Source organism: Phalacrocorax carbo, chromosome 16 (assembly GCF_963921805.1).
Source record: "Phalacrocorax carbo chromosome 16, bPhaCar2.1, whole genome shotgun sequence".
NCBI classification, from domain to species: Eukaryota; Metazoa; Chordata; class Aves; order Suliformes; family Phalacrocoracidae; genus Phalacrocorax; species Phalacrocorax carbo.
In genome coordinates, this window is record NC_087528.1 from 8460270 (window position 1) to 8482176 (window position 21907).

Here is a 21907-nt window from a genome sequence, read left to right on the forward strand (position 1 = left end):
CATGGGAGCCGGCTCTTTGCAGCACAATCCAGCCGTGCCCACACTGCGTCACCTGTGTTTACCTGGTGCCACCTGGCAGCGGGGACGTCTCCAGGCAGCACCAGGCACTTGAGGTCCCCAGGGCTGCCACCACAGCAGCGTGCCCTCCTCACCACTGCTGGCATGGCACAGCACGGCACTGCACCATGCTGCAGGGCCCCTGAGCTAGGCTGAGCTGGGCTGCTGCAGCAGCTGCCCCCAGCCCATGCGTGGGACACTGCAGTCCCCAGCCACAGTACAGCAGAGTCCTGCCTTCCTGGGGTGCAAGGAAAGGGGTGACACCCCCAGGGACAGCAGAGTCACCTGAAAAATGAGGGCAAAGACCGTCCCCATTCAGCTCTGGCAGGGGACAGCACAGCTGCCGGTGGCTCCGCTCCCCGTGTCTGGCCCCAGCCCCTCCGGAAGCCTGGGATCCCACCGGCTGCCGTCAGCACCGGCCGCAGAGCCGGGGCCGGCCCTGCTCCAACAGGCAATGCTTTGTGCAGGCACCGCGGCACGGGGCCGCTGAACAGCACTGCCTTTGTCCCATGCAGGTGAAGCTGCCGTGCTGGCCCCGTGGGCAGACGTGGGCTGTGCTGTGCCGGGAGCAGCCCCTGGGCCCGCCCCGCCGAGGGCCAGGAGCTGGGGGCCTCAGTCCCGACGCGGTGTGTGCCAGGTCTGGATCGCGTGGGGCATCACGGCTGTGCTGGGCAGCACGGGGTTGGTGTGGAAATATCCCTGGCAGCAGGGAAGGCACCACAGTCACTGTGATGGTGCAGTGAAAAGCCAAAATCAGGCATCAGTGACCTGGGGTGTTTGCCGGGGACAGGCAGGGATGTGGGCAGTGCCAGGCTGGGTGGCAATGCTGAGGGGAGGGGTGAGCATGGCTGCAGACTAAGGGCTTACACAGAGTCCCTGAGTGGTGACAACAGAGGAAAGTGACACCGTGCAGGTAAGTCCTGTGGGATGCTCCATGTCCCCAGGGGTCGGCTCACTCTCCTCCAACTGGGAGCTAAGGTGGGAGCCAGAGTGGTCATGGCCAGGCACTGGGGTCTCTCTCGAGGCTCAGCAACAGGCGTCCTGCCCCTAACCAGAGCCCTGCCAGGGCCAGCCCACAGTGACAGGGACGACACGCCCACGGCAAGCCGGGGCCGCCATCTGCCGGCACGCTGCCCGGCACAGCCGCACACACACCGGCACGGCAATGACCCTTCCCAGCCGCCGCGCAGGAAGGAAGCTGGGCAGCTCAGGGAGGCACAGACGTGCTCACACCATCAGAACTCAATGGTACTTTTACTACAAGCAGGTCCGTGGCACCACAGGGGTCCCAGCTCTGGCACTGAGGCCGTGGGGTGCCCCGAGCTGGGGTACAGGGCTGTGGGGAGCCCCAGGGCTTGGCAATGGCAACAGAAGAGCAGGGTCAGGACAACTGTCCCACTCGAGTCCCAGAGTCCCATGCTGCCTGAATGCTGCCTACACACTCTCGCTGGGACCAGGGAAGCCCAGCTTCTCCAGGCAAGGCTCAGCGGGGGACCCTGCATCCGGCCTGGGCACTGCCCCGCTCTGCCTCCCGCTGCTGCTGTTTGCGCCTCTGGATGTCCCTGTAGGCCTGGATGACACGTGCTCTCTCCTCCTCCACGATGCGCTGGCGAGCCATCGACACCGGTGCTGCCGGGGACACCTGGGACACCTGGCTCTGGCCCAGGCAAGACGTCAGGAGGAGCTGCTTCCGTCCAGCCTGCAGGCAGAAATGGGACAGGTCAGGAAGGATGAAGGATGAAAAACCCAGGACTAAGCTCTGAGGAACTGTCACCAGGAGGCTGAGGTCACTGCTGACCTTCCAGGCCTGATTTCCAGCCCAAAGGTGACACGAACTGGGTCCAACCCAGATCTGCAGGTATCAGAGGGCACGGCCGAGGGGCGGGAGGCATCACTCCCCAGCAGCTCACCTGCTCTGTGGGGACCCGGCCCCTGGGCCGCGAAGTGATCATGGGCGGCTGCGTAACTACTTCACCGAACGCCACCGTGTCTAAGAGAGAGAAGCAGGAGGTGGCATCAGGCAGGAGCTTCCCAGGACATGCAGCTCCAGCTCGGTCCCACCTCTCCACACGCTGCCAGGGCACGGGGTCACTCCAGCCACCGTGCTGCACCAGACCCACCTTGGAACAGGCTCTTCTCCAGCATGGCCTCTTTCTTCTCCTCCTTTTTCTTCCGCAATTTTTCCAGCTTCTTTTTCTGAAACCTGAAGAGCTGCGTTACGACAGGACTCATGACCAGACAGGGAGCAAATGAGTTCCTACCCCACAGGATCCCCCCAAAACATGGGGCCCCACAGCTCTCCCCCCAGCTCCAACCCAGCAGCAGGAAAGTGAAGAAGGTCTGTGGCTGCTTCCAGAGATTTGGCCCTGTGGAGACGAGGCCCACAACCCTCCACCCACATCCTGAGTCGCTGCTGGATGCTGGACCTGCGCTGCAGCACTGGCGAAGCACCCACCAGACACCCAGCATCAGTCTGGGGCACAGGCCTGGGCTGACCCCGTCCAGCCCCGGCAGCCACGCTGGCCTTGCTCTCACTCTTTCTTCCTCTTGGACTTCTCTGGTGCCGTCGCCTCCTTCTCAGGCTCCCGCTGCAGCTGATTCTTGGTGAGGAACAGGACACGCTGCACCTCCTGCTCCATGCGGCAGATGTAGGAACGCTCCGACTCGCCCTTCCCCCTCCTGAACTTGGGCACAGGGACATCTCCTGGGGCCTTGGGGCCCTTTGACTTGGGCTGCTGCTGCTTCTTCTCTAGGAGAGACGGGTGACATTACTACAGCAGTGACAATCTGGGGGTTCCCTCCCACTGGCAGGGCAAGGATGGGACATCACTGGCGGGGGCACGACGCCCCACTGCAGGATCCAGCTGCCTCCAGCTGCACTGCAGCACCGCGGGGTGCACACGGGCTCCTCGGCCAGGCCCCGAGCACCCCTGCCCAGGCCAGCTCCGTGCCCCACCTGCCGCCCGCCTCTTCCCGGGGTTGGGGCGCTTCATGGCCTCGCGGCTCCTCATGAGCTCCCGCAGGCGGAAGGGGATCTCCTGCTCGTCGGGGTGCTTGGGCTTCATGTTGTCCATCTTCTCCTTCCTGAGAGAGAACGAATAGCGTGTGAGACCTGTCCTGAAGCACCTGGACCCGGGCATGGCAGGACACCAGGCCTCGGGGATGGTGGAACACTGGGACCCGGGCACGGCGGGACACGAGAGCAGGGGGACACACCGACCCGGGTACCGGGACCGGGGCATGGCAGGGTACCGGAGCACCGGTACCTGGAGAAGTACCAGCGGGCCCGGGCACGGTGGGACACCGGGACGCAGCTCCCGGAAGCGGGGCCCCCGCCAAGCCCCCGTCTGCCCTGGGGACCGCCGGATCCCGCCCGTGTGGGACCGGGCTCCGAACCGGCGGCGAGCCGGGCGCCACCCCCAGATCCCCCAAGCACTGACCTGCCGCGGTGCGGGGCGGCCGGTCCCCGCCCTGATGCCGGTCCCTGTCCCTGTCCCCTGCCCCTGCCCGGTCCCGGTCTCTGTCTCTTGCCCCGTCCCGGTCCCGGTCCCGGTCCCGGTCCCCGACCCATGGCCCCTCCGCTCCCCACGCCGCCACCCCTCCGCCACTTCCGGCTTCCCTCCAACGCTCACGGCCCCGGCCCCACCCCCCGATCCCTATTGGCTCCGCCCGGCCGCCGAGCCTTCATTAGCTGGCCGCGCCGGGCTACTATTGGTCGGAAGAGCTGCCTCTCGAGCGGGATCCAGTCCCGGGGCACTGCGGGCGGATGTTGCTGCGGAGGGCGCGCGGGCTGGCGGGGGCGCGCCGCGGGGTGAGCGGGGTGGGTAAGGGCGAGTCGGGAGGGGGGGACTCCGGGGGAGAGGGGAGTGGTGGAAGGGTGCTGGGGAGGGCGGTTGGGGGAGAACAGGGAGTACTGGTGATAGAGGGTGCTGAGGGGGGCCTGGGGGGAGGAATGGGTGGTGTTGGGGATGGGAGGCTGAGGGGGGAGATGGGGACGGGTTGGGGAGGTTGAGGGGGGTGATGGGGACGGGGTGGGGGGCTGAGGGGAGGGGTGGGGGGTGCTGGGGATGGGGTGGGGGAACTGGGTGGGAATAGAGGGATGCTGGGATGGGGCAGAGGGGTGCTGCTGGGGCTGTGTGAGCTGCTGGGGAGGGGATGGGGGTAGGGTGGGGGGTACAGTGGGAGCTGGGTGCTGTGGGATGGGTGGGGGTCCTCTGGCTGGAGGGGAGGTGCAACAGGCAGGGCTGCCCCCACGTTTCCCCGCACACTGGCGTCAGCGTGGGGTCGTGGTTCTCAGGAGCCCCCAGATGGTGCCGGCAGCCGCGGGGGGGTGCTCAGGGAAGGGACCCCATACCCCCACCCCACCATCTCCAGCCTTCGGGAACTTTCGGACACCCCAGCAAAGGCTGGTGGCACCTCGGACTCCCTGGGGAGCGACGGTGGGACAGGCACCCCCCAGGGTGAGAAGGGTCTCCCTTCTGCTGCCCCCCCAATCCCCCCACCACCCACGCACTGCTGTGGGACCGGCTGCCCCAGCTGCGTCTGGGTTGGGTATGTGGAGGAGCTGCTGGAGCAGTACCAGGATGGCGGGGAGCGGGCCTTGGCTGCCGTGGAGGAGCATGTGGAGGATGAGAACATTAAAATGATCCTCAAGATGGAGATCAGGCTGCGCATGGAGAAGCACTGATCCTCCCCAGCACCCAAAAACCAGCGGGTGATACGCCCCCGGGACCCTCTGCTCCAGGCTGGATGGCAGGATCTAGCCTCAGCTTATTTAAAGTATTTATTTGTATGTGTTGAGCTCTGGGGTTGGTCTGAGCACCCCCAGGGACCTGCATGGCATCATGCATGGGATCCTGTGTGTGTTTCAATACAGATGGTGCCAAGGTCATGTCTCGTCTATGGGGGAACCTGCCCTTGGTGACAGGTAGCGGCTCACGCATGTTCTGAGCCCCGGATTTCCCAGCAGCCGGGTCTGCGCTCCCATGGGGCAGAAAATCCCTGCCAAGGGCAGGCTGTTGTGTGTCCCCACACACACCCAACCCTCCCCATGCTGCTGCTCTTGCCTCGTCCTTGTGCTCCCCAGCTTGGATTTTAAGCACCTTCAGCGGCTTGGCTGTGACCTGGTGACTGGGGAGGGCTGGGGCATGGTGCCAGACCCCTCCACACCTGGCTGCTGCAACAGATCCCCCCTCCCCACCGGTACCATAAACCTCTTAGGGGCTTCTCCAAATGAAGGGCTTGCAGGGGAGGTGCCTGGGGCTGCTGGCCCCTTCCCCAGGCAGGAGGTACAGGCAGCGTGCAGCCCTGAGCACGTGGGGTCCAGCAGCCTGCCTGCAAGGGCATCAAACTCAGGCTCCAGCACCAAAGTCACAGCCTGCCAGGCTGCTCTTCACAGTGCCTTTTCTTCCTTGATGGCTTTTGCCTCCACCTTAAAACACCATTAATTTGGTGCAGCACATCCCCACCTCCATCCTGCTTAGGTGGGCTGGGAGACTCACAGGTTCCTGGCCATCAGAATGCCCCCAGACTCCCTGTTTTCCAGGGGTGGGCTCCCCAAGTTGCCACAAAGCTCTCAAGCAGTGCTCGCTAAGGAAACTCAAGTTCGAGCCAGCAATTAACACCAGGGCCCTGCTCTTTGCCAGAGAAGTAGCTGGTTCTGCCAGCTTCGTAGAAAACACTCCCGGATCCCTGTAATCCTATTTGTTGCAGTCCAACTAATTGTAATTAGTGGCAGGGGCTGAAGTTCAATTAAAGTGTACTGAGATTATTCCTTTTTTTTAAATTGCTTTAGTGTTGGGATTAAGGGAAGCTTTGGAGTGATACTGTCCCATGGACAGCAGGGCTGGTGGGCAGGGCGGGCAGGGGCTGCCCAGCTCCTCTTCTGCCAGATTTTGGCCTGATACACCCTCAGCCAGGCAGGGCTTGGGCTGCCCCCCAGGTAAAGTCATCTGCTGTGTCACCAGTAGGGACAAGGCTCAGAGGGCAGCCCTTGTGCCAGGGTAGAGTCTGGCAGCATCTGCAGGCAGGAGTCCTGGCAGCTGTACCCCACAGCCCACACTTTTAGGGCCACACTATGGTCAGCACCAAGTGCAGGGCGCAGTCCCAGTGGTTTCAGCCATGTGGGCTCTGCTGCTGGTATTTCCTGGCACAGCCTGCCTGCGTTACTGCCTTGCCCTTTTGGGGTCAACCCACAAAGGGTGTTTAGATCCCAACTCAAATTCTTGTGGAGAGCTGGTCTGTGGTCCTGGGCAGGCTGGGGGTCCCATCCTTGCCCTGGGATCCACCTCTCGGGAAGTGGGGGGGTTACCCTGGGGGAGATGTCTCGGCAATTTGGTGAAATGAGGCAGGATCCCCCCACAGGTGGTTTGCTGCCCATCCTGACACTGTCAGTCCCAGTGGCACTAATCCAGATACCCCCTTCCCACCCCCCACACTGGGAAGGACATCAGATTACCCCTTTGAAAAGAAGGGACATAAATAATCCTATTACCCCAGAGCAGGATAAATCTGCCCTCCCCTAAAAGCCACCCAGAGCGTCTATAGGACGTGCACCAGCAGGAGCGGGACGGAGGGTCTCCTGCGGAGCAGCTCTGGCCTTGGGGACTGCAGCAGCTGCGTAAGTTGGGGGCTCTGCTCCGTGTGTGGGATGGGAACTCAGTCCCGGTGGCACCAGGGCTCCCAGGGCAGGGCGTTGCTTTGGGGCAGGAACTGCTGTTTTCTCCCACTCCTGCAACCTGCAGCTGGGGACAATGTCTCCGGCATCTCCCCTAGCCAGGTCTATTTTTGCCTGGGGCCTGTGCTTACCTGCTGGGCTCTGTGGCAGGGCCAAACCCCCTCACACCAATGCTGGGGCCACCTTCTGTGCTGCAAAACTCCCATACCTGGCCCATGGCATGGCTGCTGTTCTCAGAGGAGGCACGACCACAGGAGGATGGAGCCCATGTGCTGCCCTCCACTTACCCAGCCACCACGGCTGCCCACATTCCAGCTCAGGTCCCAAGGGGTCTGCAGCCCATGGTGTCCCCAAAACCCATCCCACTGCAAACAAGGCCCAAGGGATGCCTTGCTCCCACACCTGTGGCTGCACAGATGCCAACCCACTGCAGCGCACACAGCTCGGTGCAGACCCCAGGTCAAGCCATTGTGGGGGCTCCTGGCAGTGCCAGCAAGGGGCTCCCTGGGTGTCACATCCACGCTGGGGTGGGGGGCAAGGGCTGGAGGAATGGCCCCAAGGGGAGGCAGCAGCTCTGCTGCCCCCAGGGATACCCTTCCTGCCTTTGGTGTAAGGGGATTAGCAGGCTCTGAGCTGGGCTAAGTCAAGGTTGTAGGGAGGGGGCTCTCCTCTGTGGCAGCCTGGAAAGCCGACCAGTGACAGCTGAGGGGCCCTGAGGAAGGACAGGGTGGGAGCAGAGACACAGCGTGCTCGTGTGTGGTAGGAGAAGCTGGTGCCCCCCACATCTCCCCTCCATTAGGTGTGAGGAGCCATCCTGTGCCAGCACCGGACCCGCAGGGACAACCACGACCCGGGGCAGGCTGCCAGTCCCAGCACAGCCATGAGCCTGGAGCCCCCCAAGCCAGAGATCAAATCAGCCACGAGGGTGACAGGGGGACCCGCCACCCCCCGGAAGGGACCACCCAAATTCAAGCAGAGGCAGACAAGGCAGTTCAAAAGCAAGCCCCCCAAAAAGGGGGTGCAGGGGTGAGTAGGGTAGAACCCCAGGACCCACAGCAGGGCCCTGGTGGGGGGGGATGCAGCCTTATGTGCCAGCCTGGGGTGGGTGAGGGCTGGCCAGGGGTCAGGACAGACACGCTCTCTCTCTTTCCTTGCAGGTTTGGCGATGACATCCCAGGCATGGAGGGGCTGGGAACAGGTACGGGGTCCCATCTGCCCCTTTGCAGTGGGTGGGAAGAAGGGCTTGCTGCTGGCACAGCTGCCCATGGCCAGGCTGGGGAGGGTCATGCTGACAGTCTCTCTCCTCTCCCCAGACATCACCGTCATTTGTCCCTGGGAAGCCTTCAGCCACTTGGAGCTGCACGAGCTGGCTCAGTATGGCATCATCTAGGCAGGCTGCAGCCAGCACTGCCTGCCCTGTAGTGCCGCATAGGTAGAAGCTGCCTCATCCACACAGTGGGGCTTAGCCTGGAGAAATGCTCATTAAAACCCAGAACAAACACAGGAGCCTGGTGTCGTGGTCTGGGGTTGGCAGGAACGTGGATGGAAAGCGTCTGCCCGAGCCACAGGGTGGGATGGACAGGAAATGGATGGGGTTCAGGCTTCTGATAAGGTTTATTTTGGGCCGGATTAGCCCACCCCCAATCCCATGGTGTCCCCCACCCTGGTGGCATCCCAGCACACCCTCAATCCCGCACCTCGACGGGCGTGATGTCTCTAAGCATCTTCAGCGCCATGAGTACACCAGTGGCCTCAACCAGCACCAGCACAGCTGCGCCGGTCATGATGCTGCCTGCCTGGCCACGGAGCCAGGCACTGAGCTGTGCCATGCAGCCCCCCAGGTGCACGATGGTGCTGGCTGCCACGTCCCCCAAGCGCAGGGCCCCAAAGGCACACTGGTCGTTGGCAACAGTGCCATTCTGCCAGGGGTCCAGGCAGCAGGAGGCAGGGACGCTACATGCTTGCACTCCCGGGGCACTGCAGTTGAAATACCTGCAGGGACAGACAAGAAGAGCTGCCAGATCCATGCACCTCCCCAGTGCAGGGACAGGTCTCCCTGCTGCACCCCCCAGCACCCCGACTCACGGGTTAGTCTCCCAGTCGCGGTAGGAGCCAAGACCACAGCACTGCAGGCTCCGCTGCATCTCATCCACCAGGAACCGCAGGTCGGGCTCCTCCTGGTAGCGCAGGAGGCAGAGAAGCAGGGCGTCCCGCAGGGCATCCCGCAGCCGGTGCCGCGCCGCCAGCAGCAGCAGCCCACCCAGCACCTCCAGCCCCACAAAGGCGAGCACGGCCCCAACAAAGAAGCGCAACAGGCAGGGGCTGGAGCGAAGAGCGCCCAGGCAGCCAGCCAGGGAGACCGTGCTGGCCCCCAGCCCCACCAGCAGGAAAAGCAGCATGGGGTCGGAGCCCAGCAAGGCCAGACGCTCCCCCCCAAGGAAGCCCTTGGCCAGTAGCCCCCACACCCCCACAGCTAGGGCCAGCAGACCCAGCAGGAAGAAGAGGAGGTTCCAGAGAAAGGCCAGGTACCGCACACACTGGCTGAACGTGCCCGGTGTGGGGAGGAAGAGGCACCATGCTCCAGGGTCCTGCTCGGCTGTGGGAAGGTCCACGTCCCCAGCCAGTGAGCCATCATCGTCATCGGAGGAAGAGTAGGGCAGCTCCACCAGCTTGGATGCCTGTATGGACAGGCGAGCTGCTCACAGCCAGTTGGGCAGCCCCAGCAGACCCCCAGAAATGCCCCCCCCCCCTTAGCCTGTGTAGTCCCCACCCCACAGCCTGAGGCTGTCACAGGGTCCCGGAGCCACCATGCACCCCCTTTGCAGGGTACCCCACATCCACCCCCCATGCTGTAACCATGCCCGCCACAGAGACCCCTGGGGTCTGAGTAGACGGGTAACATGTAGTTGCTCTCCCAGAGACCCTGCCCCTAACAGGGACCCCCAGATTCATCCCTATGGAGACCCGCAGGGATGTGGGTGCTGCAGGCTGCAGCATGGAGCCAGCACCCTAGCATGCAGTGGTCAGGCGATATGGGGTACCAGGGGAGGAGCGGGGGCTGGGGGTCCCACAGGACCCCAGTGTTACCTGGGGCAGCAGCCGGGTGCTCTCCCCGCTGCCAGCTGCCTTATGGGGCCGGGAGAGCCATGCTGTGCTCAGCGCCATCCTGCTCGCAGCCTGGTGCTGGGGCCCAAGCAATCACACTCCCATCATGTGAGGGGCCTGTGGCTGGAGCTTAAATAGGGCGGCGGCTCCCGGGCGCACAGCTGGGCCCACAGCTGGACCTGCTCCAGCCCAGCCCGCTGCCCCGTTAGCAGGGTAGGCAATGAGGGCACAGTGGGATGCATGGGGGTTCGGGGTGAATGGGGGGGACAGCCCCCAGTAGAACCCACGTTCCGCCACCGGGCCGATGGGAGCCTCCCCGAGCCCCGTGTAGGGGGCACCGAGGGGTCCCACGCCTGCGGCGGGCACATCGGGGATGGGCCTGGTTGTGGGCGGAATGAAGTGGCGCCCTCGGCGGTGGCGAGGGGGACGACTGTGTCAGTAGCACCGAGGCACTATGGGGGACACTGTGTCAGTAGCACTGAGGCAGCGCGGGAGGGGGGGAGATTGTGGCGGGTGCACCGCCCTGCTCCGCCCGACCTAGGAACCTTCGCGCAGCGGAACGCGGGTGGCGGGGTGCGGGACCCGGGAGGCGGTGGCGCAGGCGGCGGGCCGGGCCCGGGAGGCGGCGGGCCGGAGCGGGCCGGGCCGGGCACGGCGGAGCGGAGTGGGGCGGAGAGGGCCGCACCGGAGCCGAGCGGGCCGCAGCGGGCCGGGCCGGTAGCTGGGCGGCGCGGCGAGCCCCGGTCCCTGGCGGGCAGCGCCATGGCGGAGACGATCGTGAGTGGGGCCGGGGGGAGGGGCGATGAGGCAGCAGATTCCTGCGGGGCGGCGGGACCGGGCCGCGCTCACCGGCCCCCAGCAGAACCGCACCGGGCCCCGCCGCAGCCGCGGCGGCCTCAGGGACGGGGCATCCCTCCGGGAGCCGGCCGGGAGCGCAGCACCCCCGGGGTCGGCCGGGGCTGGCGGTGTCCGAGCCGGGCACCGCTCCCGTGGACGGATTCCCCGTGTTCTTGCCCCAAGGAGGTGCCCCCCTCGGACCATGTGGGGTTTGGGACCGTGACCCCACTCAGCCCCGGGCGGGGATGTCTCAGGGGAAGGTGCCCGGTCTTGGCCGGGGAAGGAGCCGTGAAGGTCTCCCGCTCCCGTCAGGCCGGGCTGGCAAGTTGGGAGAGTGTAAAGGGGCTCCTGCGAGGTAACGCCGGGGCGCCGGCAGCCTCCCCTGTCCTCCCGTGTCCTCCAGTGTCCCTCCTTTCAGCACACACGGTGCCATCCTGACCGCGGCTCAGCCTTACAGATCAGCAGGTGAACGTGCTCTTTGGAGCACCCTGAGTCACGTCTCTGCTCCCCGGCAGCACGAGGATTTGGGCGCTTACATTTACCATTTCCCTGCCAGTATGTGAAGACTTGTCCCTGGTCTTTTCCCCTCCAAACTGCTGGTTTTTCTCCATCTCTTACTTGAGGTTGCAGCAAAACTGCTATTTAGTGTTGCACGGGGACAGCCTGAGCCTTGTGGCTCTTCTCCTCGTCTGTTCGTTAGTGATGGAAGTTGCAGGTTGGTAATGTGGGTTGAAGCATAATGACCATCATGGTGTTAATGGGCAGGGGCCCATTAACACCAGTTAGGCCAGTGTTTCTGTGTAGGCGCCGCATAAATCACTCCCGTGGAGGCTCTGATTCACCCTCCTTCTGAAAGTTTAATTCCATGTCTGAGGTCAGAGCTTTGACAAAAAAAAAAGCAGCGTTAGCATTTTTCTCGGTGCCAGCTTCTTGCCGTGCCTCATGCATTAGGGTAATTCATCCTGTGGCATGCAAACATCGGTCTGGTGCTGCCTTGCCGCAAGCAAATTACTTCCTTGTGCATTTGCACTCCCTTTCAAAGAGCAGCGTTAAAAGTAGGAGGGAGGAGCTGTGGGGTGGGTCTGGGCTGTGTGTGGAACTTCAGCACGGCTTCGCAGGCTGCGAGCAGAGGGTGAGCTCTGTATCCCCATCACTAACTCGGGCTGTCCTCTTAACTCCGCAGATAATCCGTGTGCAGTCCCCAGAAGGAGTGAAGCGCATCACGGCCACGAAGCGAGAAACAGTGGCAACGTTCCTCAAGAAGGTACCCGGAGGCTCTGCTGCGCCTTCCCTGCTGGCCTGCGGGACAAGGCAGGGCTGCCGCGGCTCAGCCTGCGCAGCAGCTCTCTCTCGTGGGAGATACGCACTTCACCTCGCTGGGTAAACGTGCTGACGACAGCGAGGATCAGCAGCCTGGTGGAAAACGGCATTTTTATTGGTGTAGCCAAACCAGTTTTCTCATTGCTGTTCCAGAGGGAAAATAACAAAATTAAAGAAGAAACTTACTCAGCTTTCCAGTTGGAGTTTCCAGGGGTGGGAGCTTTGCTGAGGGAAGACATGTTTTTAGTGTTCTCCCAAAGAAGTAGCAGCTGGGGAAGCAGAGGCTGACAACGGCATGGAAAAGCTGTTTGATAGTCAAAGCCTGCTGCAAGGGACTGACCTCTTTAGGCGAGATCCAGCTGAAACTCAGCTGCTTGATTTGCGCTTTGAATATCATTTGAATGTGCTTTGCGTGCCACTGGTTTTCCAGTGTGGTTTTGGAGAGAGCAAGGAAGGAATTAAGACGAGATCATAAGGCGGTGTGAGAGCCTCCGGGGTCTCCTGGGAAACTGGGATGAGGAGAACACACTGAGTGTTGGAGCTGTCAGCTTTGGAGTTGGCTGTAGCTCGTTCTTTGGTCTGATACAACTGCTAAATGTTTAAAGTTTGCTATTTAAGAGTGAGCAGTTCTCCATTTCTTTCTCTCCTGGAACTCTGCTGTAACCTGGAACCCTCAGATTAGGATTTCTTTGCTTCATAAGAGAAGTACTTTGTGTTCCTGTGCCTGAAGGGCCATTCTTTTAGTCAGCTAGATTTCCTTTCCCCCTTGAGGGGGAAGGGGGGCAGACTGAAACCTGCTGCTGTTTGAGAGTCATTTTCTTTGTTCGAAGCTTGGGCGCAGACCACGACAGCAATCCCCACCTGACCAAGTGAAAATCCTGATGGGTTTCAGGACTGGGTCAGCGACACCCGCTGCAGTCTCTGAACACTTACCCAAGGGAAAAAAAAATTGCTTTCAAAATCTCTGGAACCCGTGCAAAGCTAGCTGCTCGGTTTCCAGGGTTCATATTACCCGAGGCAGTGTGGAACAATCGTGCTTGTAACCACTTGCCATCGGAACAAAAGCATCAGCACTCACTAAAGTTGCCTGTTGATCTGGGGAAAACTAAATCCTCTTGATGAGTTGAATACAGGAAATGTTTGGGTTTCTTTCCTGATATAGGGTTTATTTGAAAGAGAAAAGTTGCAAATTCTGCCACGTAAGTTCTGTGCGTATTAATAGCTGTGGATTTTAACACTGAACTGTTAATCCCTGTGGTGGATTTCGTATTTAGCTAGGCAGCTGTAAGTAAAGAGGCATCAGATCGCTTCTCCTATGCTACCAGTTAACTGAGATCTCCTCCTTGACAACTCCAGAGAAGCTGCGAAAGAAGTGTGCAGGAACACACCTTCCAGAGTGATAAGGGCCTCGACAATCTTCTCTGTCATTTGTAGCAGGTCCTAGGTAAGAGTATGAAAAAAGTGAGCTCTCAGGTGCGTTCAGGTTAGAATCAAGTTAGGAACTAACTCGAGCCTTTTGTTAATGTATTGTGGAATTTGTCTCCCCCCAAAAACTGGTGAAGTCTGGCCTGATGAGCTAATGCTTAACTCTGGCAGGTGTTACACGGGAGACGAACCGTTTGAAAGTCATGCTTCCATTCAGACGGCAGGTCACTTGCTGCTACAAATCGCAGCGAATCTGACAGTGGAGAAACCGCTTTCCATAGCTTTGCTCATGCGACAGGTCTGTTTGTGGCTTGTTTGATTTGTCCTGTGTGCAGTCACTGTCTCTGAGCCCTACCAAAGCCACAGGGAGATGTACTTAATAAAAATAAAGGCTATTAACTTAAGAATTTAGGAGAAAACTTGTCATCTAGAGAAACTTTTAATGCCACTTTTAAATTGCTGATGATTTTAAGTGGCCAAATGTGAAAATTGCTATTGCTGTGAAGAGGCATTGGACTGATTAAGAGTAAAGCAGCCTCAAACTGAACTGGTGAGAGGATGAGCAGGGGAAAAACCTGCCTGGGGACTGAGAGATGGTTATTGCGAGGGTAAGTTCCATCAGGAGAAAAGAAGCAAATGGAGAAAATCGGAAAGGAGAACAGCAGAAAGAGCCTGAGTGAAACTCATGTAGCAACTGGTAGGCAAGAGTAGAGCTGAGGGCAAAAGCTCCTCAGAGGTGAAGATCTGGACTGAGGAATTCTGGTCATAGGAAAATGAGAGTGGCTTGGCTGGTGCCTGCTGGCAAGGCTGGAGCGAGAGAGCTGGGATAATGGAGAAGATAGTTTCCCCCCCTTTAGTCACGACAGTGGTTGCCTGGATTTAGATAAAATACTGCATTTGTCCTGTGTGAGAGACACGTTCTGTTTAAGTCGCTTTTTAAAATAGATCGCTTGTGTTACTAAGCGTTTCTATTTTTCTCAGTTATCCTGCGCTCTCCAGAAATGTGGATGAATTCAGCTAAAGTTTTGCAATAGAAGTTCCCTGGACTTAGCGCTTGCTCTGAGCAGCTTTCAGCACCTGACCGGGGGTGTGAGGTATCTTAAACCTTGTCATTCTTCTCTCTCTCTCAGGTTGCAAAAGAATTTGGTTTCAGGAATAATGGGTTTTCTGTCTACACCAATAGAAACAGGACAGGAGAGATCACAGCATCACAAAACAAATCCCTCAACTTACTGAAAATCAAGTGAGTCCTGACAGAGAGTGCTGTGGGTGGAGGGGGGCTTTGTATACCAGGGTGCCTCTTCTCTGAGCTTGCCTGAACTCTTCCCTCCAAACTGGGCCACAGCTGGCGAAGTCATGTTACAGCAGTCCTAAGCTGTCACTCACCAACTGCTTGAAGGGGCAAGCTCGATTGACATGCTGAAATGGGGGTGATCAAACTGACTAAGTGTGAGGCTGTGGCAGCCATTTCCTAGGTCACTTCTTGTGTTGCATTTGCTCATTGTGGTGTAAGGCAGCCACAGGCCTCCTGTTTGCTCTTTTACAGCCTGCAGCAAGCTCCCTCATCCCTGCTTTCGTTCACGCTATCCTTTTTTTTTTTTTTTTTGGCATCAGTGCCAGAGTCTGATAGTCCCCTGTGCAGAAGCCAGGGTTCCTGCCTTCTGTAGGCAGGCGCCTGGGGAGATCAGAGGTGCCAAATGGTACGATCGCTTCGTGTTTGGTTGGGAATGTCTTCATTCTGTTCAAGTCAAGAATAATGTTAAACTGGTTAAAACCACAAGAGCTGTTACCACAGCGTGCAGCTTGTCACTCGAATGTGTCAGCTCTGGCAGCTGCCTTGGGAAGGCCATGGCTTGACATGCACAGGATCTGCACTAGTCCTTTTCCCTGCTGGAGCTGTTGCTTCTCTCTATAGATTACTTTCACCTTTTTCTTCATCTTTTTCCCTCAGTCTTGTCTCCTGATGAAAAGATTTGCATTTGTTCTGCAAATGACCAAAGCAGCAGAAAGAGGTGGCTAATGGAATGGCTTCGGACTGCCATGTTTGCTAGTGTCTGTAGTTTGTTATAAATTACATGCTCCTCCATGGTCTGGGAGGTTTGCTACTAAAGGTGTATAAACATTAGTCTGGTTTGTAACATGCCATGAACCAAGCACAGGCGTTTCCTATGCTGTATGGGTGCAAAGGAGCCAATTCTTCCAGGCGGTCGCGGTGACGGTCTGGTGTAGGTCAGTTGTCAGTGAGAGGGAATGGTGGAGAGAGTGGACTGTGAGCCTTTCCACCTGTGTGAGAGCATGTGTGTGTTATTGCCTGGTTCCCACCCCAACATAGCTGGAAGTAAAGCTCGTGCTCAGCTGATACCCCCATGTTGTTTTTGCACACCTATAGGCATGGCGATATGCTGTTTCTCTACCCCTCGAGCCCGGCTGGCTCTTCCTCAGAGACTATGGACACCTCTGTCTCCCAAGGCTTGCGGCCTGTGGGGGCTCCCCAGGTGGTGGAAGATGAGATTGACCAGTATCTGATCAAACAGGATGGGAAGATTTACCGAAATCGAGACCAGCAGCTGTAAGTATGGGTGGACTTTGTTTCTGCTGATGCATCTGTGCCTCACCAGAGCCTGTAACATCTTGTCTGAAAACAGCAGCCAGGAAGTGTGCTATGGGAACTGCCCTCTGAGCGACTGCTCTACCCCTCTCTGCCTTTGAAACGTTCACAAGGGAAAACAGCCTTTGCCATTGTCCTGGAGGGTTAAATCGAGCTCTGGTGAGCGGAGGAAGGAAGCAGATACCAAAATCCCAGGGTCTTTGCCAGGAAGGACTCATTCAGAACATCTATTGTTCTGATCAAGGTGGCCCCTGCTATGGGACTTGTGATCGTATATTTTGTGCTCTTAAAGCATTTGGAGGTCTCGAGATTAAAAGGAATACTTTGAATTCTTCCCTGGGATGTCCTGGCAGCCGGAGCTGTGTAGAAATACTAGGTTATGCTCCGTGTGTGGCTTATTGCTTAATAAGCAGGGTCCTGCCGTCTGCAGTAGCTTCTGTTCTCTGTGGCCTCAATATGCAGCTCCCCGTTGTTTGGGTCCTGAGGTGATGGGCCTGCGGGGCGGCAGGGCCAGGTCTCCATCTCGCAGGAGAGGTGCGGACAGGGAAATGTGCTTTCAGCCAGAGCTGCTGCCTCAGCATCCCCCAGCCGGCAGCGGGTGAGCATCAAGGTCGGATTTGTTTTCTAAATCACAGGCAGCTCCTCTGTCAGAGTAGAGACCTGAGCTCTGTCGCCTTTTCTGGCTGCCGTGTAGTCTCTAGGATGTCCTGAGCAGGAGCACTTCTGTGTCTTCAGATCCAGCCACTCATTATAAAGGAAAAACAAAGAAGTGAAGGGAAAACTTCTAACCTTTATGTGAAACCAGGGAGTCCATTTTGCTCACAGAAATGCAACGAAGTCTAACTTTGCCAAAGCTCTTCGCTGCAAGAGGCTTAGGTAAACAAAGCAGCTGGTACTTTTTGTAAGAGTAGTAATACAATGGTGACTTAATACCACCATAAATCTACACTGATGCAGCTAAAATGTCCTCTGTCTGGGTGGTTGTTCTTTATTGCTCGTCATTAACAATGTCCCAGTTGGGTCCTGGCCTGATGTCTGTGCTGGATGTGGGCTTGAGGCTGACCCCTCTGCAAAGTCACTTCTGAAAGGGCTTGAGTGAATATTTTAAAGGCAACCAGGAATTCTTTCTAAAACCGAGTAGCTTGTCCTTCCCCATTGTGTTGTCTTCCATATGGTTTATCTTTAGTGCTGCAGCAGCAAGGAAGTTTGGAGAGATGTAGCCTTTATATGGAAAATCCTATCTAACCTTTTCAGGCTGATGATAAATGAGGGAAATGTCACGTTATTAAAACAATAAAGGCAAACCCCACCACTCCGTGGCAAAAACATTGTCTTTAACTTGACCACATTTTTCAAAAGAATAAATGAAGGTATTGTCCTTAGCAGGGAGCCAAAGAACAGCGGTGGATATTTACGATAAAAAGAGTGTGTCTGGGCTTGTTCCTGTATTTGTGAGTGCATATCAATCTAAACACGAAGGGATGCTGGCGGTCAGCTGAGTGCATTAGCAGCCTTTAGTGGTCCTTTATGTACATTATCTGCCACAATACTTTGTTAAAAGCGATGCTGCAACTGGATCCCATCCATTTCATCTTTACAAGAGCCAACATCCATGCTCCTCTCTAGAGGCTTTCCTTTGAAAACTAGCACTGACCTAGTGCTGGGGCAGAGGTGTGGGGGGAGTTTTTTGCTGTTCTGGGTTTTTTTTAAAGCAGTTGCCTCAAAAGGAGATGTTTTCCCCTCTGTTTTGTAACTTCACCCAGCAGGTCTTTATCTGTCCAATAAACACATGCTCCCTTGTTTGTTCCAGACCATCCTCTAGTGACTGATAAAGGATGAATGTTTTGGTTGTCTCTTTGTTAAAAGCACGCAGGCCAGCCCTGTGACGTAGATTTAAAATTCTTTGAATTGAAACGCAACCTCAGCGCGGGGTTGTAAAACTTGAGAAGCTGTGATCTGACATTGGTTCACGTGGCCATTTGGAGAGCAGAGCCGTTTGCCACTGGCACAGACATTAGAAGGGTTTGATCTTGACCTGGGACTCTCAGGTTTAACCTGAAGCTGTTGCTGCCTCTTTATGTGAAATTATCTTCTGGTGACCCCTCTGTAATACTCCCTAGTGGGTGGAGAGTTGCTCAGGGCCATGTGATTGCACAGATCTTCCACGTCAAAACTGTTAGTCTAGGGCAACTTTTACAGTCCAGCTTTTCCATTATTACATAAGATTTAATGCTACTTCTCTTTCTCTTTGCATAGGTGTCGCCATGGCCCCTTGGGTAAATGTGTGCACTGTGTACCGCTGGAGGTAAGAGCCCCAGGAAGGAGCTCTAGAAAGTCACACGAAAGCATGTCCTCTTGGATTTGGTTTCTTCTCGTAGGAATGCTTTTCCTCAGAGCACTGCCCACGCAGAGGTGGCAGCTCTGGGTCCGAATCCTGCTGTGTGCTGTCAAAGGTGGCGGCTCGCATCCAGGATTGCTAAAGCTCTAGGCCTTTGTGACCCTGGGTTTATTCCAGTTAATGCTCTGTTTTTCTGCAGTAATGGGTTTAACAGAAAGTGCTTTAGAAAAGCTCCAATTTTCCTCCCTCTTTACTCTTGCCTGGATCTTCTTGTTTCATCCCCTCTCTTGTGGATCCCAGTACTTCCCAGTTTACCCATGTATTATTGAGGTTGAAGGCAGCTTTAGTAACGCCTACAAATGTGCTTAAGCCGTATAATTTATGGCATGAAGCAGTGATCCCTCAAAAGTCGCTGCGAGCCAGCATGGCTGTTCCCCCGCTTCCCTGCTGTGTGCTCTGGAAGTTCTTTGGCCTTGTTTGAGCAGCTGGGCTTTTTGTTTGTCATTAGATATTGAAAGGAAAAAGCATTTTGCCTTTGAGGCTCGTTCTGATTTGTGGAGCCAATCTGTTATAAAAGTAGGAGGCGATAATAAAACTGGCTGTTGAAAAGCCCCACTGTTTCTATCACAGTAGTAGCTGCCTTGAAAATCAGCCTAAATTTTCTTGATTGTTTCCACATTGAGAGTGAGTGGGGTTGACTCTAGAACATCCATTTGTTTAGTGATCAGTGTATTATCAGACAGGTGTCTGACCTGGCTTTTCTTTGTGTGGTGTTTTTGGCAGCCTTTTGATGAGGATTATTTAAACCATCTGGAACCTCCTGTGAAGCATATGTCCTTCCATGCCTACATCAGGAAGCTGACCGGAGGGGCAGACAAGTAAGAAAATCTCTGCGTTTAGGGGAATCTGTTGTAGCTTCTTTTTTAAAATACAAATGAAAGTACAGACAGATCTCACCAGAGTAGCGTTGGATACAACTGTTGAATGGCAAACTGAGGAGAAAAGAATACATTTAAAAAAAAAAGAAGAAAAAACTAAAAAGACAGCAGGGAATAAAATAGTCGGGTGGGTTTTGGTTTTTTTTTCTCCCCTGTGGCAATGTAATTGCTACCAGGAAACACTACTGCTGGGGGGAGAAGGCCAGATGGAAGCAAAGAGGTTCCCTAATTATACCAAGCTCCGAGCCTGGGTCTCAAACATCATCGAGAGGCACTGAGACTGTGGTGGACATGGGGAGCTTTTATTCACCGATGGCTTTTCTCACCTACAAATGTGAACAGGACAGAAAGATGAGCCTAACATTCCTCCGGGCGTGATTCTGCTCTGTCCCGTGCTCCATGTGTTCTTAGTGAAACCCTTTCTTGTCATGGTGCCATGGTTCACCACCTGGTAACTGGAAAATAAGGCATCGTGCCCTGTGATGGGGTGGGGGATGCTGTGATGACACAGGGCAGATTAAGTGCTGAGCAGAGAGGAAGTGCTGAAAGTAGTATTTATTTCTTTATGTCTTGCTGTGACACACATGTTCAGCAATGGATTTAAAGTCCCCTTCAGTGATGTCAGGGGAGCCACTGTGTTCTGAATAGTTCCTTTAAATAAGTTATGCAGAGGTGTAACCTTCTCCCTCCTGTTCCTAAATGCCATTGGGATTTTTTTAATGTCTTTGTGAGATGCAGCTCCAGTCCATAATACTTTCATTTGAAGGGAAGTTCCCTTTGCAGGAAGCCTGTGCACATGAAGGGAGCTCTAATTTGCCCTGGCGATATAATCTATTACTTCCCACGTGCTGCATAAATTATTTAAGCAGGGTCCTGTGAGCTTTCTGTCTCTGCTCTTGCTCGAATATCTGCTTAGGACCTGAGTCAGGGACCATATGTCAGCCTCTTGACCTCCCTCGCTAAGTGGGCAGCAAAGGTTACTTGGGGACCACAGGAGCGGAGTATCCCCCGGTGGGAGTTTGCAGGGCACTTTGAGATCCTCTGAAGATGCAAAGCAGTGGTGCCACCGTGTCTCCTGTGCCCTACTTCCTCTCTGATATTTCTATCCGCTTGCTTTTTTTGAGACCCAAAAGCATTTACTGTGGTAACAGCAGCCTGCTCTTTCCCTTCTTGCAGGGGGAAATTTGTTGCCCTGGAAAACATCAGCTGTAAGATCAAATCGGGCTGTGAAGGGCACCCTCCTTGGCCAGAAGGCATTTGCACAAAGTGTCAGCCAAGTGCCATCACTCTCAATAGACAGGTGAGACAGAGCTCGCAGGAGCCGTTGTGCTTAAAGCTGAGAAGGGACTTGACTTTTATTTTTGGAGAGGTGACTTCAAGAACAGCCAATTTGGAGCAAGAAGCTTTTGTGTATTGGCAGTTGTTGGGGAAATGGCTGTTAAGGTCTTCAGTCCTTGCAGAAAAGGACTCCAAAATGTATCTGGTTCAGCAGTTTCCTCTTGATGTGGAGGATGCCTGAGCTGGCACCGCTAGCAATGAATCTCCACTCTTTTTCCTCATGGGATCCAAAAGGCCACCCACTGTTTCTTCTTGTTTCCTTTTAAATTTCACTATCTTTTTTTAGTCGCTAAGTCTCTTGGGATAAGGGCCCTAGTAAAGAAGCGAAGCTAATGGGGTGCTGGGGGTGCTTAGCGCTTCCCCTCAGTCCAGCCCATGGTGAGTTCTGCTTGCTGGGCAGGGGAGTGGTGCTGAAGGCAGCAGAGGGGAGAGGGAGGCAGCCAGCTAGCTTTCCCTGTCCCTGCTCCGGCAGGATTCAGCTGCAAGGGGTGGTGTGTGTCCTAGGCAGCTGGGAAGGTATCGGCGATAGGCAAACTAAACAGACCTAGCTGAGGATGGCCTGACACTTGAACTTTGTCAAACAGAAATACAGGCATGTTGACAACATCATGTTTGAGAACCACACAATTGCAGATCGCTTCCTAGACTTCTGGCGGAAGACAGGAAACCAACATCTTGGGTATCTGTATGGCCGGTACACAGAGCACAAAGACATCCCTCTGGGGATCCGGGCGGAGGTTGCTGCCATCTATGAACCCCCACAGGTAAAAGCTGGGTGCCGTGGTGTCAGTGTTGACTCGTAAAGATAATCAGGGAACATGGAAACACTTTTTTGTTTGGGAAACCTCATGCAGTATTTTCGACTGCAGCTCCATAAGGGAAACGGTCCCATGAAAAAGATGTTGTGATTTATGTCTTTGTTATTGCCACTGAAAGAATTTTAAAACTCAGATTTGCTTTTTGTTATTTTTACACTTTCTTTTACATCACTCTTCGCTCAGATGATTTAAAGCTAGGGTGACTGTGTAACGGTAGATTTGACAAAAATGAAGTCCTCTGCCTTGATCAAGAGGCCGAGGATGAGATCTGATGCCTCAGAGCAGTCGGGAGTCCCCACTAGATGGTGCACGGCGCCGCACTCGGCACCTCCAAGTCCTCCGGGAGGCTGCGGCCAGAGCGGGTCCCGCCAAGCCTGGCCTCCCGCGGAACCCAAAAGCCAAATTCAGTGTCAGAGAGCTGAAAACAGAGGCGGCAAATACAAAAAG

At 56.2% G+C, this 21907-nt stretch overlaps 5 protein-coding genes across 6 annotated transcripts in view; 3 read left to right on the forward strand and 2 right to left on the reverse strand.

Moving 5' to 3' along the window:
• Window positions 1-1292: 1292 nt before the first annotated feature.
• On the reverse strand, window positions 1293-3643 carry CCDC137 (coiled-coil domain containing 137). The gene is made up of 6 exons (XM_064466962.1): window positions 3498-3643; window positions 3014-3141; window positions 2593-2806; window positions 2178-2260; window positions 1968-2047; window positions 1293-1756 (listed from the first exon to the last, which is right to left on the reverse strand). The coding sequence occupies exons 1-6, from the start codon at window positions 3626-3628 to the stop codon at window positions 1541-1543; spliced, it is 852 nt and encodes a 283-aa protein (XP_064323032.1). The 5' UTR covers window positions 3629-3643; the 3' UTR covers window positions 1293-1540.
• Window positions 3644-3823: 180 nt separating this feature from the next.
• OXLD1 (oxidoreductase like domain containing 1) lies at window positions 3824-4744 on the forward strand. Its single transcript, XM_064467425.1, has 2 exons — window positions 3824-3868; window positions 4355-4744. The coding sequence occupies exons 1-2, from the start codon at window positions 3824-3826 to the stop codon at window positions 4742-4744; spliced, it is 435 nt and encodes a 144-aa protein (XP_064323495.1).
• Window positions 4742-8229, forward strand: PDE6G (phosphodiesterase 6G). 2 transcript variants are annotated; one of them, XM_064466965.1, is made up of 4 exons: window positions 4742-6676; window positions 7533-7759; window positions 7891-7931; window positions 8047-8229. In XM_064466965.1, exons 2-4 carry the CDS (start codon window positions 7614-7616, stop codon window positions 8121-8123), a joined length of 264 nt encoding a protein of 87 aa, XP_064323035.1. In that variant the 5' UTR covers window positions 4742-6676; window positions 7533-7613; the 3' UTR covers window positions 8124-8229. The 2 variants fall into 2 exon arrangements, with proteins under 2 accessions (XP_064323035.1, XP_064323034.1); XM_064466964.1 differs by having other exon boundaries at window positions 4742-7759.
• Window positions 8230-8395: 166 nt separating this feature from the next.
• On the reverse strand, window positions 8396-9964 carry TSPAN10 (tetraspanin 10). The gene is made up of 3 exons (XM_064467129.1): window positions 9821-9964; window positions 8819-9411; window positions 8396-8725 (listed from the first exon to the last, which is right to left on the reverse strand). The coding sequence occupies exons 1-3, from the start codon at window positions 9896-9898 to the stop codon at window positions 8419-8421; spliced, it is 978 nt and encodes a 325-aa protein (XP_064323199.1). The 5' UTR covers window positions 9899-9964; the 3' UTR covers window positions 8396-8418.
• A 441-nt stretch (window positions 9965-10405) lies between these two features.
• Window positions 10406-21907, forward strand: part of NPLOC4 (NPL4 homolog, ubiquitin recognition factor) — a 30759-nt gene continuing 19257 nt past the window's right edge. Inside the window, exons 1-8 of the mRNA XM_064467303.1 lie at window positions 10406-10615; window positions 11859-11939; window positions 14551-14663; window positions 15810-15989; window positions 18285-18333; window positions 19150-19244; window positions 20481-20604; window positions 21227-21406. Of these exons, the coding sequence (XP_064323373.1) occupies window positions 10601-10615; window positions 11859-11939; window positions 14551-14663; window positions 15810-15989; window positions 18285-18333; window positions 19150-19244; window positions 20481-20604; window positions 21227-21406 (837 nt within the window). The 5' untranslated portion in view covers window positions 10406-10600. The remainder of the gene's footprint in view (window positions 10616-11858; window positions 11940-14550; window positions 14664-15809; window positions 15990-18284; window positions 18334-19149; window positions 19245-20480; window positions 20605-21226; window positions 21407-21907) is intronic.

Coding starts and splice junctions, on each gene's coding strand:
- CCDC137 (XM_064466962.1), bottom strand. CDS start 3,628: ATGGGTCGGGGACCGGGACCGGGACCGGGACCGGGACGGGGCAAGAGA. Junction 2,807..3,013: donor CGGGAAGAGGCGGGCGGCAG/GTGGGGCACGGA, acceptor CGTCTCTCCTAG/AGAAGAAGCAGCAGCAGCCC. Junction 1,757..1,967: donor GCCGGGTCCCCACAGAGCAG/GTGAGCTGCTGG, acceptor TTCTGCCTGCAG/GCTGGACGGAAGCAGCTCCT.
- OXLD1 (XM_064467425.1), top strand. CDS start 3,824: ATGTTGCTGCGGAGGGCGCGCGGGCTGGCGGGGGCGCGCCGCGGG. Junction 3,869..4,354: donor TGGCGGGGGCGCGCCGCGGG/GTGAGCGGGGTG, acceptor CGTGGTTCTCAG/GAGCCCCCAGATGGTGCCGG.
- PDE6G (XM_064466964.1), top strand. CDS start 7,614: ATGAGCCTGGAGCCCCCCAAGCCAGAGATCAAATCAGCCACGAGGGTG. Junction 7,760..7,890: donor CCCAAAAAGGGGGTGCAGGG/GTGAGTAGGGTA, acceptor CTTTCCTTGCAG/GTTTGGCGATGACATCCCAG. Junction 7,932..8,046: donor CATGGAGGGGCTGGGAACAG/GTACGGGGTCCC, acceptor TCCTCTCCCCAG/ACATCACCGTCATTTGTCCC.
- TSPAN10 (XM_064467129.1), bottom strand. CDS start 9,898: ATGGCGCTGAGCACAGCATGGCTCTCCCGGCCCCATAAGGCAGCTGGC. Junction 9,412..9,820: donor GCACCCGGCTGCTGCCCCAG/GTAACACTGGGG, acceptor CTGTCCATACAG/GCATCCAAGCTGGTGGAGCT. Junction 8,726..8,818: donor CGCGACTGGGAGACTAACCC/GTGAGTCGGGGT, acceptor CTGTCCCTGCAG/GTATTTCAACTGCAGTGCCC.